Below are 11703 nucleotides of genomic sequence, written 5' to 3' on the forward strand. Positions count from 1 at the left end.
CCGCGCCCCGCGCCCCTCCCGGGGCAGCCCTGCTCCCGGCTCCCGAGCCGCGTCTCCCTCCGGGCCACGCGGGGGCGCTGTGGCCCGCCGGCGGCCCGGGGCGCTGCGTGGTCGCGGCTGGGGGCGGAGGGGCGGCCGCGGGGAGTGGGGCGGGAAGAGCGGGGCACTTCCGCTAGCCGCTCGCTCACTGGCCGCTGCTGGAGGCGAAAGCGGAGGGAGCGCGCGGCCCGGGGACCGCATTCCCCGGCCCCCCTCCGCCCCACGCGGCCCGGACCATGGACGCCAGGTGGGGGGGCTAGGGGAGCGGCGGGCCCACGTGACCGAGCCCCCGGGCCACGTGACTGCCGCTGCCGGGCACGGAGGGGCCGGGGTGGGGTCCCAGCCGCCGGGCGGCCGACCGCTGGGGCCCGGAGCCGGCAGGGAGAGCGGGGCGCGGCGTGGACTTGTGCTCCTGGCGAGGGTCTGGGAGTGTCGGGCGGAGGAGTTGGGAACCCTGGAAGGCGGGGTGGGAGGAGGGGGCGCCGCCTGTGCCCCGAGCGGCCGGCGAGCGCTGGAGGGAACAGAGGGAACCTGTGTGGTCAGAGGGGCGGGTCCGCCCCCGGGGAGGGAGGGAGCCCTGCCTGGCCCGCGCCGCCCCCGCCTCCCCCCACCCCCAGGAGAGAGAGAGGCTCTTTGTCCGGGCTGGGCTGCAGCTGAGGGGGGCGGGGAGACTCCGGGCCCTTCTCCAGTGTAGTCCCCTCTGGAGGGCCGAGTGCACTAGGAACTGCACCCTAATCCTTACGTTCGCTGACCCGCAGGTGGTGGGCAGTGGTGGTGCTGGCTGCGCTCCCCTCCCTGGGGGCAGGTGGGGAGACCCCCGAAGCCCCTTCAGAGTCATGGATGCAGCTGTGGTTCTTCCGATTTTTGGTGAATGCTGCTGGCTATGCCAGCTTTATGGTACCCGGCTACCTGATGGTGCAGTACTTCAGGCGGAAGAACTACCTGGAGACAGGTGTGTGCGGAAAGGGTGGGTTAGTGTGCTCGGTCCGTTTTATGAGTGCTGACCTGCAGTCCAAATAGGGATGTGGCTTGGAAAGGGTGGGAGGGAGACCTGCAGGCCTGACAGCAGGGTAGCTGGCTGCTCTGGGGAAGATGAGGTGCTGGAGAGATGATGAGATCTTGACCTTGTGTGCCTTTTTTAGGCAGAGGTCTCTGCTTCCCCCTGGTGAAAACTTGTGTGTTTGGCAATGAGCCCAAGGCCTCTGACGAGGTTCCTCTGGCTTCCCGAACGGAGCCGGCAGAGACCACTCCCACTTGGCAAGCCCTGAAGCTGCTCTTCTGTGCTGCGGGGCTCCAGGTAGGCCGGCGGGCTCTGCTTCTCTTCCTGGGTTGGGTCCCGGTGGACAGGGACTGCATGGTCCCAACAGTTTCCTGGCCTAGTGTGTTCGTGGCCCCCTCCTCCCAGGGGCACGCTGTACCATCATCTTCTTAGAAGTGGTTGGAGGACATGCTGTCTTTCCTTTTGTCTGTGATGTCTTCTGGGCTGTTACTACACTTCCCCCTGCAGGGAGGTGTCTCGGATATGTTAACCCACTGATCGAAGTTTGGGGAAGCCATTCAGCCCTCCCCCCACTCCATGTGAGAAGGAGCCAAGATGCTGAGCCCTTGGCACTTTGGAGTGGGCACTGCTAGTTCTCTGCCTGCGGAACAGGTGTCCCATCTTTTTACTCCCTGAATTGAGAATAGACAGGAAGATACCTGGGATGGAGTCAGCTTTAACATAACCTTGTATGGGGCACACAGGGTCTGGACAGTCCTAAAGCACTTGTGTTTCACACACACTTGATTCTCTCCGAGGTGAATGCAGGCTTGGGAGGGGAGAGGAAACTTCTAGTTACTACAGAGGGACCAAAATATGTACGCTGTCCTTTAAGTCATTTAGACATCTGAGGAAGAGGGAGGTTGTCTGGATGCTTTTTGGCTCATCTTTCCCTTCTCTTGCTTATCTTCTCCCCCGTCCTCCCCCACCCAGGTGTCTTATCTGACTTGGGGAGTGCTGCAGGAAAGAGTGATGACCCGCAGCTATGGGGCTACTGCCACGTCACCAGGTGAGCGCTTCACAGACTCACAGTTCCTGGTGCTCATGAACCGAGTGCTGGCACTGATCGTCGCCGGCCTCTACTGCATCCTCTGCAAGCAGCCCCGCCACGGGGCACCCATGTACCGGTACTCCTTTGCCAGCCTGTCAAATGTGCTTAGCAGCTGGTGTCAGTATGAAGCGCTCAAGTTTGTCAGCTTCCCCACCCAGGTGCTGGCCAAGGCCTCCAAGGTGATCCCGGTCATGCTGATGGGCAGGTTGGTGTCTCGGCGCAGCTACGAACACTGGGAATACCTGACAGCTGGCCTCATCTCCATTGGGGTCAGCATGTTTCTGCTGTCCAGTGGCCCCGAGCCCCGCAGCTCCCCCGCCACCACGCTGTCAGGCCTCATCTTGCTGGCAGGCTACATTGCCTTTGACAGCTTCACCTCAAACTGGCAGGACGCCCTATTTGCCTGTAAGATGTCTTCTGTGCAGATGATGTTCGGGGTCAACCTTTTCTCCTGCCTCTTCACCATGGGCTCCCTGCTAGAGCAGGGGGCTCTGCTGGAGGGAACGCGCTTCATGGGGCGACACAGTGAATTTGCCGCACATGCCCTGCTGCTCTCGGTCTGCTCCGCATGTGGTCAGCTCTTCATCTTCTACACCATTGGGCAGTTTGGGGCTGCCATGTTTACCATCATCATGACCCTCCGCCAGGCCTTCGCCATCCTCCTCTCCTGCCTGCTCTATGGCCACACGATCACTGTGGTGGGGGGCCTGGGGGTGGCTGTGGTCTTTGCCGCCCTCCTGCTCAGAGTCTATGCTCGGGGCCGTCTAAAGCAACGGGTTAAGAAGGCTGTGCCTGTCGAGTCTCCTGTGCAGAAAGTTTGAGGGGCCCAAGGGGTGAAGTGGAACAGTCGACCCTCACCATACCAACTTCCCTCTCCTACTGTAACTTCGGAGGCGGTTGGCTTGAGGGCAGAATGCAGGGTTTTTTCTCAGTATCGCCAACCAGCTCTGCAAGCTGGGGTTGAGTCCAAGAGGCAGCCTTCCCCTTTGCCTTAAATCACCCGTTCACCAGGAGGGATTCTTCTGAGGACTGTCCTCGGCGTGGAGGGGTGCAGAGAAGGCAGAAGCACCTTCCAAAGCCCCCAGCCCCTCACGTTCCCTGGAAGTCTTGCCCTGTGGACTCCAACACCTCACCTGTGCTTGTCCCCTACCCTGAGTAGCCCACCCTTGCAGACTGCCTCCCAGAGACCTACAGTTCTTACTCTGGGGAGAAAAGCACAAGTGTTGTAGGCTCCAAGTGCTGCTTTCCCAGGAGTCCGTGAAAGATGGTGCTGAGCTGGAAGAGGGGGATGGGAGAGCCCTGCCCAGTGACACCACCCTCTGCTCCTGGATCCCTAGGCTCTGCTCCAAGAGCCAGTTGCAGGTTTTGGTACTTTGGAAATGTAATTTTGCTCTTATAATTTTATTTTATTAAATTAAATTGCTGCAATGGACTTAAGTCCTGTGTTTTGGCTCACTGAAGCATATGCTTTAGGAAGGGGACTGAAAGGGTATTTATTATACATGGTAGTTTGAAGCTACCCTTTATTGTCAATGCTGGGTGATTTCAAAAGTGCGAAGTGGCTACAGGTGACCCTAGCTTTCAGTGTACCAGAAATACCTATCCTCAGAGTAACAGTAGGTTCAACTTGGGATAGAGAAGCTAAGGAAACTCGAAAGACAGCATGAGATCCACTTTACAAGGGAGAGCATAACTGTATAAAACTGTATCTTCTTTATTTTGCATACTTTAATCTCGGAACAAAATAAACAAAAAAACACCCACAACACATATCCAAACCCCATCAAATATCAGAAGGGATAGGGCTTGAGGGCCTTCTTTCCTGCCTCAGAGACAGGAGAAAAAAAAAACAAAAAAAAAACCACTAGACATCAGCAGAGGGAACCAGGAGAACCGGGGCCGCTCGGGGCTGCTGGGGAGCCATGGGGACACTATACAGAGGGCACAAGGTCTGCAGATAGAACTAATCTACTTCTTCCATGCGAGACGCATCCTCATCACCCTCAAGGGGGGGGATCTCATCAGGAACAGCAGCACTGGGTTCCTCTGCAGTCACTTCATCTTCATCAATGCCTAGAAATAGAAAAAAATGGCAAGTCAACCTTGATCCAGATACCACAAAGTCCAATTTGTCCCTGTGAGACCAGCTCCCCAGTTTCTTGCCTGGCCCTGGTAACAAAAGGACTTACCCAGGCCTAGCTTGATCATGCGGTAGATGCGGTTGGAGTGAGTCTGGGGATCCTCGAGTGAGAAGCCGGAGGAGAGCAGAGCTGTTTCAAACAGCAGCACCACCAGGTCCTTGACCGCCTTGTCATTCTTGTCCGCCTCCGCCTTCTGCCGCAGCGTTTCCACGATGGGGTGGTCAGGGTTGATCTCCAGGTGCTTCTTGGCCATCATATAGCCCATCGTAGAGTTGTCCCGAAGGGCCTGGGCTTTCATGATCCGCTCCATGTTGGCCGTCCAGCCATAGGTGCTAGTCACAATGCAGCAGGGTGAAGATACTAGCCTGTTGGAGATTGTCACCTGTGGACAGTCATAAAAACTTTACGTTGATGGTAAATCAGGTTACCATTTCCAGGCTAAAATGACCATATGTTAGGTTCTCTTCTCTGAAGAGCGAGCAGGAATCTGTCCAGCATTACAGAAATACCAACCTTAAACTGTCTGGTAAAGACAAGGCAAGGAAGCTCTAAACCAATTAGGCTCCTTAAAACTATTTACTGTGTGGCGCCGCATGATTCTGAAGGAAGCAGCCCTAAAAACACTTGTTTACAAAATACATCCTAGTCCCAGAATTGTTTACCTTCTCAACCTTCTTATCCAAGATTTCTTTCATGAGTTTGCAGAGATTCTCGAACTTGGCCTTGCTCTCCTCCATTTTCTTCTTCTCCTCTTCATCCTCAGGCAGCTCCAGGCCCTCCTTGGTAACCGAGACCAGACTCTTCCCATCAAACTCCTTGAGCTGCTGCACGCAGTACTCGTCGATAGGCTCCGTCATATACACTACCTCGAAGCCCCGCTTCCGCACTCGCTCCACAAAAGCAGAGTTGGCAACCTGCTCCTTGCTCTCACCTGTAGGATTATCGAGTGTGACTCGGGTCAGAACACACAACCCCCCCCCCCCCCCCCCGCACACCCCGGCCAGTTCCCAGGGATGCCCAAACGCCCTCCCTTCCCTCCTCACACCTCACAAGAGGCTTTGATCAGACCCAAGCTCCAACGCACCAGTGATGTAATAGATGGACTTCTGGGTCTCTTTCATGCGGGACACATATTCTGAAAGAGAAGTCATCTCATCCCCAGACTGGGAAGTGTGGTAACGCAGCAGCTCAGAAAGGCGGCGCCGGTTAGTAGAGTCCTCATGGATTCCAAGCTTCAAGGGTGGAAAGAAAACCACCTTACTTGTAAATAATCTGCTACCCTCTATGTGAATGAAAAATAACCCTCCACCGTAATTATTAAATAACTGTTTTTTGTGTCTATACCTTTAGGTTTTTAGAGAACGCCTCATAGAATTTCTTATAGTTCTCCTTGTCTTCTGCCAGTTCAGAGAAGAGCTCAAGGCACTTCTTCACAATATTTTTGCGAATGACCTTCAAGATTTTGCTCTGCTGGAGCATTTCTCGGGAGATATTCAATGGCAGGTCCTCGGAATCAACCACACCACGGATGAAGTCTGCAATCAACCAGGCATAAAGCAGAGTTAAACACAGACAGGGCAGGGATGCCTGGGTGGCTCAGCTGCTAAGTGTCTGCCTTTGGCTAAGATCATGATCGGGGTTCCTGGGACTGAGTCCCACATCTCTCCCCCTGCCTGCCGCTCCCCCTGCTTGTGCTCACACTCTCTGACAAAAAAAATCTTTTAAAAAATTTAAAAAATAATAAAATAAGGTTACCTAAATTCAATAGGACCCATATTCTTTTTTAAGATTTTATTTGACAGAGTGACAGCAGGAGAGAGAACACAAGCAGGGGGAGTGGGAGAGGGAGAAGCAGGCTTCCCGCTAAGCAGGGAGCCCGATGCAGGGCTAGATCCCAGGACGCCGGGATCATGACCTGAGCCAAAGGCAGATACTCAACAACTGAGCCACCCAGGCGCCCCTCAATAGGACCCATTTTCTCACAGAACCCTCACTTGCCATGTTATCTACAGTGAAGACTTTTTTCAAAACAAGACCTCACTTTGAGAATGCTGAGTGGGCTTCACAGGAGACTGTACCCAACTAACTACATGAGACCAAGGCAACACTCACTGAGATACTCTGGTATCAATTCATCACAGCTGTCCATGATGAACACACGGCGAACGTAGAGTTTGATGTTGTTCTTTTTCTTCTTGTTCTCAAAGAGGTCAAAAGGGGCCCGACGGGGGATAAACAGCAATGCCCTGAATTCCAGCTGACCTTCTACAGAGAAATGCTAAAAGAGATCCAAGGTAAGCCACTAGTGTATTTCAAGACAGAGATGTTTCCTCTCAACATCATTTCACTAAATTGTTTACAACAAGATCTTCCCCAAGGATAGGAGAGATGCCATGGGACAGCTACTGAACAAATTAAGCACTTATACCCTGAATTAAACTACAATGGGACAGCTACGTATAACCCTTAGATCAATGAGAAAACAGTCTCATCAAGAACCTGCCATGGAGACTAAGTGAGGTCACTGGGAAGGATGTCCTTTCTTCACCCTGGAAGGGTCATCAACAAGTGAACGGACGTGGCTCCATGGCATTCAGTTCCCACCTACTAGCCAGGTGGGCAAGTTCCACTTGTCTACTACCACCAACACCCCTCTGCCTGCTTTTCCTATTGAGTCAACACGCAAGGCTTCTCACCTTGACTGCCAAGTGGTCTTCCCAGTCATTAGTAAGACTCTTGTAAAACTCTCCATATTCCTCCTGGGTAATGTCATCAGGGTTTCTGGTCCAAATGGGCTTGGTCTTGTTCAGTTCTTCCTGATCTATGTATTTCTCCTTAATCTTCTTTGTTTTCTTTTTCTTGTCCTTCCCACTATCATCCTCCTCATCTGAACCCACATCTTCAATCTTGGGCTTCTCCTCATCATCTTTATCTTCTTCCTCTTTCTCCCCTTTCTCCTCCTCTGCCTCATCATCACTGATTTCTTTCTCTCGTTCCTTCTCCAACTGAAAACACAAAAAAACAATAGTTTTCAGAACACATAACACCAAAAAACTGGGGACCATCCCATTCTCCTGAGCAGCAGCCATCATACATGTCAGGATTACCAGTCCACACTCACATAAAGGGTGATGGGATAACCTATGAACTGCGAATGCTTCTTCACCACTTCTTTGACACGTCTCTCCTCTAAATACTCTGTCTGGTCTTCTTTAAGATGGAGAATCACTTTAGTACCCCGGCCAATGGGCTCACCTAAAAAAGTCAATCACAATACAGCATAAGGACACAAAACTAAACACAGAACTGTAATGAGAAATAACTCCTTGATAGAAGACATGCTTAAGATCTCTATTACAGATTTCCCCAGAATTCTAACCCAGACAACCTAACAAAAAAGTCAACTTACCATGGTCTGCACGTACAGTGAAGGAGCCCCCAGCAGAAGACTCCCAGGCATACTGCTCATCATCATTGTGCTTTGTGATAACCACCACCTTCTCTGCCACCAGGTAGGCAGAATAAAAGCCAACGCCAAACTGTCCGATCATGGAGATGTCTGCACCAGCCTGCCAGAAAGTTTTAAAGTCAAACACAAGTTTGAAAAAAACACCACAGCAAACCAAAGAAGATCCACAAAAATGAATAGTGCACGTGTAGCTAAAATACCACATACCTGAAGAGCCTCCATGAATGCTTTAGTTCCGGACTTGGCAATGGTTCCCAAATTATTTATAAGATCGGCTTTGGTCATGCCAATGCCTGTGTCCACTAGAGTCAGGGTGCGCTCCTGGGGGTTGGGGATGATGTCAATTTTCAGCTCTTTACCACTGTCCAACTTGGAAGGGTCTGTCAGGCTCTCATAGCGAATCTTGTCCAAGGCCTAAAAATACAAATTTCGATTTTACCTTTGTGCTTCCTAAAGCTCATCTCTTCATCCAAAAGAAAACTGTTTGTCACTTCCAAGTAGCCTCAAGTTCTGATTACCACCCCAACTGGAGATTTAAGAACCGCATAATTACAGTTATAATAGCCCACCTATCCCCATAGAGTAAAGCAAACTTTAAGAACAGCAGTTTTATCCCCTCCAACAGCAGCCCCACAAAATGCCAAACCACCCTTCTCCCTTTTCCTGAGTGCTGAAAACAAATAAGACAAATGAAGGCGCCCCAAGCACTCACATCAGAAGCATTACTGATTAACTCCCGAAGGAAAATTTCCTTGTTGGAATAGAAGGTATTGATGATGAGGGACATGAGTTGGGCAATTTCTGCCTGGAAGGCAAAAGTCTCCACCTCCTCCTCTCCATGGTGCACTTCCTCAGGCATCTAAAATAAGAACAGTCAAGAATTACAAAAGAACACCATGGCCCATATTTAACACTGGTTCACCCCAGTCTCAATGAAGACTCAAAGAGATTTAGTTCAAACTGCTCTAAGCTGGGTACTAAACATATTCCTGAAAAACTGCGAAACCTCTTCTTCAAGTATTTCAGCCTGTACCCTTAGTAGGAACTCAATTTAGAAAAAAAAACTTAAGCTTCTTTAACACAATATACAATGTCAGGTGTTTTAGGACCGTATCTTGGAGCCTAAATACTCTAAGTGGTCCATGGGACCCAAAAGTCTCAGCATTACTGGGTAGCTTGCTGCAAATGCAGATCCTGGCTCCAACACGAAAAGGTTTCCAGGTGTTTTAAGGAGAAAACCACTGACTACGGTTCTATTACCTCTTTTGGTAGGAAAAATAGCCCAACGTGACCGGTGTCATGTTTAAAGAGAAATAAATCGGAATAGTCTCCCCCACTGGGTTATCGCCCACATCAAGGCCATGTGGGATTGCTGCCTCAGGACATAGGCGAAGGTTACCTCTGAGACCGGTGGATACCCGCCCAAGAAGCTACTAAGACAAAGAACCGATAAAGCAAAAGCTCCATCGTGATTCCCCCCCCAACACACAGGACTACAATATAGTACCAAACCAAACACCACTAAGATGGTGGCCGTAATCCGCTAGGCAGACCCTCGTCACTGCCGGACATGCGTCGGCCAGAGCCACGCGAGGAGGGGGCGCCACCGCGCAGCCTCCCTTCGCCCCAGCATCCGGGCACCAGGGCGGGGCGCCGGGCTCCAGAAGCTTCCAGAACAATCTCAGCTCTTTGGGAGGGGCGGAGAAGAGGGCCCACGAATCTTCCAGAGCCTGCCCCCTCCTTTTCCCTCCCCCCCACCCGAAACTGCAAGAAAGATCTGGAAGGAAGAAGGAAGCACCATGGGGCAGAGCCGGTCGTCAACGTTCCTCGCCGAAAAACCTCACAGAAAAAAAACCGAAAACACTTGAAAAACGCTTCCCACAGGGCAGACGGCAAAGCCAGGCCAACACCAGGCTGTGCTGAGTCACGTCCAGCGCGCACACCTACAACCCTTGGGGACTCTCCGGCGCCCCGTAGCCGCGTCCGGAAGTGGAGGGGCAAACATGGCAGCGTCCCGGGCCGGCGCGGACACCACGTGCAGCTGCCCACTACCCCAAACCCACTCCACGGCCCACCTCCCCCACGATCAGCCGCCGCCCGGGGAAAGCCCCGCCACCCGGACACAGATGAAAAAACAAGCCTAACTCGCAAAACCCCTCCCGCCCCCCGCACAAACGAAATTTGGAGTCGTCCTATCCCAGAGGCCGCTCCAACACAACAAAATCTAGGCTTTGGGATGGAAACGAGGAACGAAAGCAACTCAAAAGAGCATTCCACACAGAAAAATCTGAAGGGAACTCCGACCTTACCTTAAAGGAGAAGAGCTGCAAGCACTACAGACGACGGTGGGTAGGGACTGCGTCCGGCTACGTATCCGCAGCAAGCCTGCGCGGGGGTGACTCAAGAGAGCGGCTGGGCGCCCCCAGTCGGTCTATATACGGCGAAGCACAGACCAGCTGCCCGCCCCCGAATCCCTCCGCCTTAAAGGAAGATGCCTGTCAGCCCTGCACCTGCCGCTGCCCGCCCACCTTGACGTCATGGTCCAAAATAGGGGAGGGGGCGGGGAATGGCGGGAGCAGCAGGTCTCAGTCTCCGCCTTACGAGCACGCGCAAGTGTTCCTTTTCGTGACCCCGTCTCCGCACGTCAAGGCATGAGCCCTCTCCAAGAACTAAAGATTGAGAATACTCATATGACATAAACGGGGGATCTAGGGGCGCGGATGCCAGTGACCTTCCTATAAACCTGTGAGGCAAGCGCCTTCAGACCCAAGAGTCGTGGCTTGGAGGAACATCCAGAAAGGTGGAGGGCGGGGATAGAAGCAGCTAACCACTCCGACCTCGGCTCCCAGGTTCGACTTTTTTGCTACCATCTGCCCTACACACTCCTATAGCCCGATAAGGGGAAGGGTTTTTTTTTTTTTAGGGACCGTGCGGATTCGAGGTCTAACTTCAGGCAGCCCCCGGATCCCGGCCCTTCCTGGGCCAGGGGGAAGAGCTAGGGCTTTGCAGCGGGGCGTGGCTCCGGCTGGGGGGAAGGGCGCCGGCCTGGACTGGCAGGGGGACTCTTTGCCTACGCCCGGCGGAAGGAGCGACGACAGCGGTACTGAGATTACTTCCAGCAGTTTCCAGACCCGCCTTGGCGGCCCCGCCCCGGCCCCGCCCCTTTCTTCCAGGCCCCGCCCCGCCTCCTGCGGCCTGAGCGGTCTCTGCGGCTGCGGTGTTCCCCAGCCTTCTCTGCCGGGGTCCCCAGGGAGAAGGAGGTGGGCTGTCCCAGTCCTGTTTATCCTGGGAAGCCGCGGGCGGGACCCTGTTTTCCACCTGCCAGGCCCAGCTAGCTTGGAACTCCCTCGGGAGTGGGATGGAGCATAAAGGGAATGATTGACTGACCCCCCCCACCTCTCCTCTGTCAATCACACGGCACAGCGCTGTAGGGGCGGTTGTGCGGCGCCGCCTTCAGAGAGCAGAGACTGGGGACGCGTTCGCCACCGCGGGGGGCGAGGGGGCTACCCTCCCCAGCTCCTGCAGTCGCCCACGTGTGTAGAACACTGAGACATGCGTCTCACCTGCGTGAGCACATCGAGCCATTTCTCAGTCTGGTTTCATTTTTTTCGCCCTTTTCGCTCCAGCCGCTGCCAGACCGGAGGAGGAGAGGGTCTCCTGGGACCCCTGCAGAGTAGCAGGGACTCTTGGAGGTCGCTTGAAGACGCTGGCCGGAGGGTAGCCTGCTGCAGGCTGCCAGAATTTGTTCCTCTTCAGCTGTGGCGCCGGAGGTCCCAAGCCCCCAAACCGTTAGCCTGCCCAAAGAGCTGTGGAACGCCATACTTCGCTGGCTCTGTCCCTTTTGCGTGCCCTCCTGAGGGGAAGCTGCCCTTGTCTATCCAAGGCCTCATTTAGGAATCCTGTCGGACCCACAGCCCCTCTGGAAGAGAATGGCCACTTCCTGCTCTGTGACCTTGGAGTTGTC

At 53.7% G+C, this 11703-nt stretch overlaps 2 protein-coding genes across 3 annotated transcripts; one reads left to right on the forward strand and one right to left on the reverse strand.

Annotated features, from left to right (window-relative positions):
• The first annotated feature begins 193 nt into the window (after positions 1-193).
• SLC35B2 (solute carrier family 35 member B2) lies at positions 194-3561 on the forward strand. Of its 2 annotated transcripts, none has more exons than XM_028097553.2 (4): positions 194-286; positions 798-991; positions 1182-1336; positions 2012-3561. In XM_028097553.2, the coding sequence occupies exons 1-4, from the start codon at positions 276-278 to the stop codon at positions 2948-2950; spliced, it is 1299 nt and encodes a 432-aa protein (XP_027953354.1). In that variant the 5' UTR covers positions 194-275; the 3' UTR covers positions 2951-3561. The 2 variants fall into 2 exon arrangements, with proteins under 2 accessions (XP_027953354.1, XP_027953355.1); XM_028097554.2 differs by lacking the exon at positions 194-286 and adding an exon at positions 360-460.
• Positions 3562-3823: 262 nt separating this feature from the next.
• On the reverse strand, positions 3824-10161 carry HSP90AB1 (heat shock protein 90 alpha family class B member 1). Its single transcript, XM_028097552.2, has 12 exons — positions 10049-10161; positions 8452-8598; positions 7947-8153; positions 7680-7839; positions 7392-7525; positions 6967-7275; positions 6383-6548; positions 5615-5805; positions 5355-5502; positions 4933-5201; positions 4319-4652; positions 3824-4202 (listed from the first exon to the last, which is right to left on the reverse strand). Exons 2-12 carry the CDS (start codon positions 8596-8598, stop codon positions 4093-4095), a joined length of 2175 nt encoding a protein of 724 aa, XP_027953353.1. The 5' UTR covers positions 10049-10161; the 3' UTR covers positions 3824-4092.
• Between the last annotated feature and the right edge of the window lie 1542 nt (positions 10162-11703).

This window comes from Eumetopias jubatus, unplaced genomic scaffold (assembly GCF_037043125.1).
Source record: "Eumetopias jubatus isolate StellerSeaLion01/CBP00866 unplaced genomic scaffold, mEumJub1_p1.0 scaffold_6, whole genome shotgun sequence".
Classification (NCBI taxonomy): domain Eukaryota; kingdom Metazoa; phylum Chordata; class Mammalia; order Carnivora; family Otariidae; genus Eumetopias; species Eumetopias jubatus.

What these genes read in the sequence shown, in the direction of transcription:
- SLC35B2 (XM_028097553.2), top strand. An exon ending in GAAGAACTACCTGGAGACAG is followed by an intron (nt 992 to 1,181) that starts GTGTGTGCGGAA and finishes TGCCTTTTTTAG; the next exon opens with GCAGAGGTCTCTGCTTCCCC. An exon ending in TCTGTGCTGCGGGGCTCCAG is followed by an intron (nt 1,337 to 2,011) that starts GTAGGCCGGCGG and finishes TCCCCCACCCAG; the next exon opens with GTGTCTTATCTGACTTGGGG.
- HSP90AB1 (XM_028097552.2), bottom strand. Translation starts at nt 8,598, where the DNA reads ATGCCTGAGGAAGTGCACCATGGAGAGGAGGAGGTGGAGACTTTTGCC. An exon ending in CACTGTACGTGCAGACCATG is followed by an intron (nt 7,526 to 7,679) that starts GTAAGTTGACTT and finishes TGACTTTTTTAG; the next exon opens with GTGAGCCCATTGGCCGGGGT. An exon ending in GTTATCCCATCACCCTTTAT is followed by an intron (nt 7,276 to 7,391) that starts GTGAGTGTGGAC and finishes TTGTGTTTTCAG; the next exon opens with TTGGAGAAGGAACGAGAGAA.